This window comes from Cryptotermes secundus, unplaced genomic scaffold, assembly GCF_002891405.2.
Source record: "Cryptotermes secundus unplaced genomic scaffold, Csec_1.0 scaffold22, whole genome shotgun sequence".
Classification (NCBI taxonomy): Eukaryota; Metazoa; Arthropoda; class Insecta; order Blattodea; family Kalotermitidae; genus Cryptotermes; species Cryptotermes secundus.
Window position 1 is genome coordinate 4,860,281 of NW_019742961.1, and position 6,000 is coordinate 4,866,280.

A 6,000-nucleotide genomic window follows, 5' to 3' on the forward strand; every position below is an offset into this window, starting at 1 on the left:
TAATACTAATTATTTTTGTCACATAAAAGTTTCATATCATATTCCTGAAAATATGAATTCTGTTATCAAGACTTGGCTTGTGGCCTGCAGAGTGTTTTGTTTTAAATTGGCTGTCATGCTAAAGAGGTTGCTAATCATCAGTACAGGTGTTTTCGGTGGTCCATGAGGACCGAAGGTTACCTCTTTATTTCATAATTAAATGATAACTTAAATATTAATTTTTTCCTAATGAGTATATTTTCTGAGCTCATGACAGAAGTATTAATTTTATATTAATGAGTATATTTTCTCTGCTCATGACAGATATGCTGATTTAAATATTATCGTAACATATTTATTTGGCAGAAATTCTTAAGTTTAAGTAAGATTTTATGTTACTGTAGAGTATTAACAGAAAAGGACCAAGAGACATCCACTTGCTTGTCAGATCTGGTAATCTACTTTGTATGTGTATGAACTCTCACTTTGGTAGAGATATTGGTATAATTAGCACATCTATAGTGCTTTGTTATGTTAATTTGCTTTTATTGTTTTGTATTGCTAAGTGAAATCTTTGACTTGTAATTTTCATAGTAAGTAGCTTCAAAAATGTATTCGTTTTATCTGCATAGAAATAAGTAATTCAAATTCTGAGGATCTTTTTATGATTCATCCTGTTTGTTTATAGTGTGTGACAGATTAATGGTTATTTAAATATTCTTTGCTGCATGTAAATCTGCTGCAGTGGTGTTTCAAAGTAATATAGGCAGCTCGAGTAGAGTTTTGACTATATGTACTGAATTTTCATTAATCTGCATAATGCAGTGCACAGTTCTGTAGATTACACAGTGGTTGCATAGTTGGAGAGACTTTAACTTTTGTAGCTGGTTGTAGATGTATTTTGATGGCACAGCCAGTATTTGACTTCTCATTCCCTTTTCCTGCACCTTTGTCCTCAGCTTCTGGATCAAGCTGTTCCTGGCCAATTCGAAGGATCGGCCCATTCTGAACAACAGCACAAAAAGTAAATATTGCTTTACTACATTTTTCTGTTAATTTGGTATTATTTCCACTTTCTGCAAAAAAGCATGGACTGATTGGAAATTTGTAAGTATTTAAGTGCACAGTATCTGTACTTTAACAAGACATGGTATTTCAGCTTAGTCATTTCATTCACACCTTCTAATCTAACACAGTGTTGAACAGCGATTCTCAAGTGTAGTTACCACAGTCAGATATAGTCACCAATAATTTCTCATGTGGTCACCAGGTCTATTCACTACTAATACATAATGTCTATTTGTTGAAAATCTTTTCCCACTATTTAAGTGAATTTTCTTCTTATATTTTGTAAATTCATTTACTATTTTTATGTTTGTTTTCTGGGTCTGTGTTTTGCACCTGTAACCCTTCATCGTCATTACTTAAAAAAAAACTTGTACAACAAATTGGCAGGTGAAAATCTTGTGTTGCCTATGGAAGAACGTCCAGTGAGCATGTTCCTTGTTATAAATTAAGAAAAATACGTTTTTCTCATTCATTGCTTGAAATTGTAAATTAATAACAGCCTTTGTGGGATTGGTCTTACATGTAAAAAGTGTATACATTTTTACATGGCTGCAGAACAACAGTTGAAGCACATAGTATGATCCACCCTTAGGAAAACTAACATTAACAACCATGTGTAAAATTCCAAAATTGGACAACTGTCTAGTTATGTCTTCACGTGAACTTCACCATATGCAGAGAATCTAACAGTGGGGTTTCAAATAACGTTTTACTATCTGTTGTATGTTTATATATCATTGTTCAGTGATGAAAACAGAAGATTTAAATGCAAAATGTGCTGCTTTAAAATTATGTAGGCACATCTAAAGACTTAATAACACAGCTCACACATAGAAAATGATATGTTGAGAAATATGATACAATTTATAATATGATAATGATATACAATATGATAATTTAACTGCTTTAAGAACCTTGTGGAAGACATTTTAATTATTAGTGGTTAACTGTTCTGGTTTGACATAACACGGCAGATTACATTGATGTGCTGCATGTTCAAAACAGTTCTCCAAAGAAATGATTGGCAAATGTAATTCATATGTCTCTTTGTAGTAAATTACCTCCTTTATTGATGCTGTAAAATTACCTCGCCTGTCAAAGAACGACATATGGAAGCATATTACCCACTTTCTGTTCTTAGTGTATAAATGATTGCTTCATTTCCTAAATTTCTAAAATATTAATCTTTTATGTAATGCTGTCTTCAGCATTGCTCTGCACATAGTCACGATTCACAGATGAGTGTCTTATTTAGAGGGCTAATGGCATCAGAGATTAGCAGTTTTTTTCCAACAGTGGGTACATTCAGTATTAATAAATCTTTGTATTCCATCTCTTAGCTGTAAAACTAATTTCCCTGAATGTAACATTAGTGAAAAATCGCACTACACTCTTGAAAACACGAATTAGGAACATAAAAATAAGTTGTCTGTGTGCATAATTAATTACCATGCCATGAAGATGTATGAGGGAGTGGAGGTATAGCTCCACCATTCTTGACTGCAGCACTAGATGGAGGTGAGTGGTCAGGTTTCATGCCCCATCCACTTTACCTCCAGGGAGAGTCCCGGTTACCCATTGGATAAGAGGCTGTTGAGGGGGAGGGGGCAAGAAGTGGTGTGGGCATTATGGAGAAGAGAAAAATCTCTTACCCTGCCGGGAATAAAACCCTGGCCATCCAGCCTGTAGTCCTTCACTATACTGACTGAGATAAAGCAGTATTCATATTTAACATTTCTAATTATTTTGATGCTTGGCCGGCGCGTGAGGCTGATAACCTTACTGTCATCTTTGAGCCGATTGTCTATATAGTGTGGGACCCTCAACGTCTCACAACCCTATGGGCCGTCACAGCCTGGTACAGGGATAGCTTTACTTTTTACTTTTTTAATTATTTTGACACTGCGGCAACTTTGGAGAAGTTATTTATCCCTACTCTTTCATTTTGTTCAGTGACAATGGGCGCAGCGAGCCAGAAGATGTCGATACAACAGTCCTGGCTCGAGGTTATCGGTTCCTAGGGCGAGTGGTGCGAGCATCGTTACCTATACAGGCACTCATGTTACTTCTGCTGGGAGTGGCAGCCCTCGTTCCAACAAGGGAAGAAGACTATTCTTGCATTCTCAGCAACAACTTCGCTCGCAGCCTCGAGCCTATGTTGCGTTATCCCAACGGACCACCACCTATATAAACTCTAGTAGTTGTATTGTTTATAATCACAGTGACCAATTGAATAGAATGTATGTATGTTAAAAATCTCAGGCATTTTCAAATGAAGTTCCTACCAGGAATCAATCTCCTCGTATTAACGCATCCCAACAAGGGCATTGGTCTCAGCAGAGGTCACTTTTACATCAAAATTGGAAAGATTATATAGTTTTCAGTCAACAAAGGCATGAAAATAAAACAAATTCCAGTTTGGACTAACAGAAACGTTCATTCTGTTTCATTATGAAAGTGACTGCATCATTAAATATGAAGGAGAAATTCTTAAATGGGTGAGTGATAAACGTCATCTCATATACTGCATTCATCTCATTTGAACAAAGGCTGCAGTGTACTAGAAGATGTACTTACCTGAAGTGGTTTCAGCTGTATGACCTATCATGTCTGTAGTATGGAAGCTGAAAATCTTTGTTGGAAAGTATTCGCATTTCTGAACAGGAATATTCAACATGAACAGGATAAACTGAAAGTGAAATTAAGCTTGTTGCCTCTCTGATAACTTGTGCTTGTGTTTCCAGCAGAAAGTATCAAATGTAATGTCACTAAGAAAATTATGTGAGAACGTTTTTGTAAAATAAATATAAAACAAAAATAAATAATTTATCAATTAGTACTTAATATGTTAACATAAAAATGTTGCAGACTATAGTCATTGACTTGAAATGGTAATATTGACAAAGGAAATGAATGCAGAACTTGAATAATCCATTTCCTATATGCATTTATGTTACACTGAGATTTCCAGTAGGTTTATGGACTTCTTTTTAATATGTATCTTTATCTTCAGCAGCCATACAGCTTTCCAAGGAAATAGATGAATAAATATTTCCAATTTGTGATCATGGTATGGATGCTCATTCATCCAAGCCCCAAGAGTGAAGGACATGAGCGATATTGTATAAAATGTTAATGGTACAGTTTGTAGTAAGGACATTATGTATATATGATACTGAAAAAAGACTTGCAAGAAAGATTTTTAATTATAATGTGTAAATTTAAGAGATGATGAAATTTCTTGTAACTTTATCTTGTCTGTATATGAGGGGTAATTGTGAAACAGGTTTCATTTTTTAAGCTTTATATAACAGAGAAAGAAGGAAGCTAGTGTTCTGGATGGTTAGTGATCCAAAATACCATGCATCAAATCTTTTAAAGGACAGAGGAGTGGAACACTCTGTTCATTAAGGGACTTAATGCCTGGTTCTTGGAGCAACCATTGTAATTTAATCTTACAGTGTGGCAAGCTTATATCTCATGGAAGCTCTCCAGCATGGGATATGCCAGTCTTGCTGTATGAGAAGTAAAAGTGAAATTCATAATCAAAATCAGACCAGTTGGAATAATTTCTTTGTTGAACTAGAACAGTTCTCTATATTTTAATTCTGAAAGTTTATGGAACTGTTAATTGTGTTATGTTATAAAATGAAAATTGTCCTGATTTCAAAATGGTGCTATGAATAGCTTAATGTTGCTAAGTACTTTTTTTCTTTCCTCAAGATGCCCTAATTTAAAATGTGGGCTAATATGATTATTAAAGAAGGTATAGGGTACTAAAAGTCATGCCTATATGTAATATAAAAATAATTCACCTATGTGAAAATATCAAATGAGAGATTCTATCATTTATGCTTGTTCATTAACTTATTCAAAAGCAAAAGCATAATTCAATTATGCTGCTGTTGATATTAAAGCTGAAATCCAAAATGGCATGTGTTTGCCTCCTCTCAGAGGAGATGGACTGTTAATTTTAGCACAATTGTATGTTACCTGTCAATGTTTTAACATTATTACTGCATATTAATATTTCTGTATTTCATAATTAGTTCCCCACTTATCTGAAGGTTTTCATACAGCTTCATTGTTAATACCATATTTGGTACATTTAAGAGGAAGCTTAGTTTAATCACTGATCTTGATTACTTTGCCCAAACTATTTTATTTCATAGCTCCATTAAGTAACTATCTGCTTTATACCAGTGGCATCTTGTAGTTGTATTTTTATAAAGAAAGAGCTTGGCAGGTGTGTGGTATTTACATTTCAAGGAATAAATATGTTGGATTTGAAAGAGTGTTTCTACTTTTATCCCTTTCTTATCCTGGATCACCCTGATTGTAACTTTTAATCTGCAGCAGTAACAGCTTTCAGAACTCCCAGAAATCAAAGGTGACTTGCAGTAAAGGTTATTTGTTGTTATCCTACCTGTTGAATATTTAACATTTGACAGCAGTTTCGTTTTATGTTTTCAACTGTGCTGCTTCAATTTGTGTATTGTTTCTACTGCTGTGTGGGCATTTGCAAGTTTGAGTTATTCATAAATGAAACTGGAAAAATATCGAGCATTGCATTTTTAATCTCGGACTCTGAGAATTTTCTGATAATTGCTTTTACTTTGCACAGTACCTATTTTCGTAAGATCCACTTCAATTTAACCCTCTATCTCCAACCCAGTCTTTCAAGTGACTGTTTCCAGGTGTCTCTCCACAAAAAATGCTTACAAATCTCTTTTTCCCTCCCCAACAAATTTGAGCTATGTGCTCAGCTCATCTTAATTTCCACAATATTGTTATGCTTAAAGTTACTATGTAACAACTTAAAAAATTATTGTTAATTCTTAATTTCACCCATATTTATCTTGGGAACAAATAGTTTCCTGAGTACCTTGTTTTCATACACTTGCAAGCTACATCCTACCTTTAAGGAGACAAAGTTTTATGCTGTACATTTAA

At 34.3% G+C, this 6,000-nt stretch overlaps 1 protein-coding gene across 4 annotated transcripts in view; it reads left to right on the forward strand.

The window, feature by feature from the left end:
* LOC111873382 (nesprin-1) overlaps window positions 1-5,339 on the forward strand; it is a 410,258-nt gene extending 404,919 nt beyond the window's left edge. For all 4 annotated transcript variants that reach the window (XM_023868043.2, XM_023868044.2, XM_023868046.2 and 1 more), the window contains 2 exons: window positions 939-1,003; window positions 3,001-5,339. In XM_023868043.2, coding sequence (XP_023723811.1) covers window positions 939-1,003; window positions 3,001-3,238 — 303 coding nt within the window. In that variant the 3' untranslated portion in view covers window positions 3,239-5,339. The remainder of the gene's footprint in view (window positions 1-938; window positions 1,004-3,000) is intronic.
* Window positions 5,340-6,000: the final 661 nt, after the last annotated feature.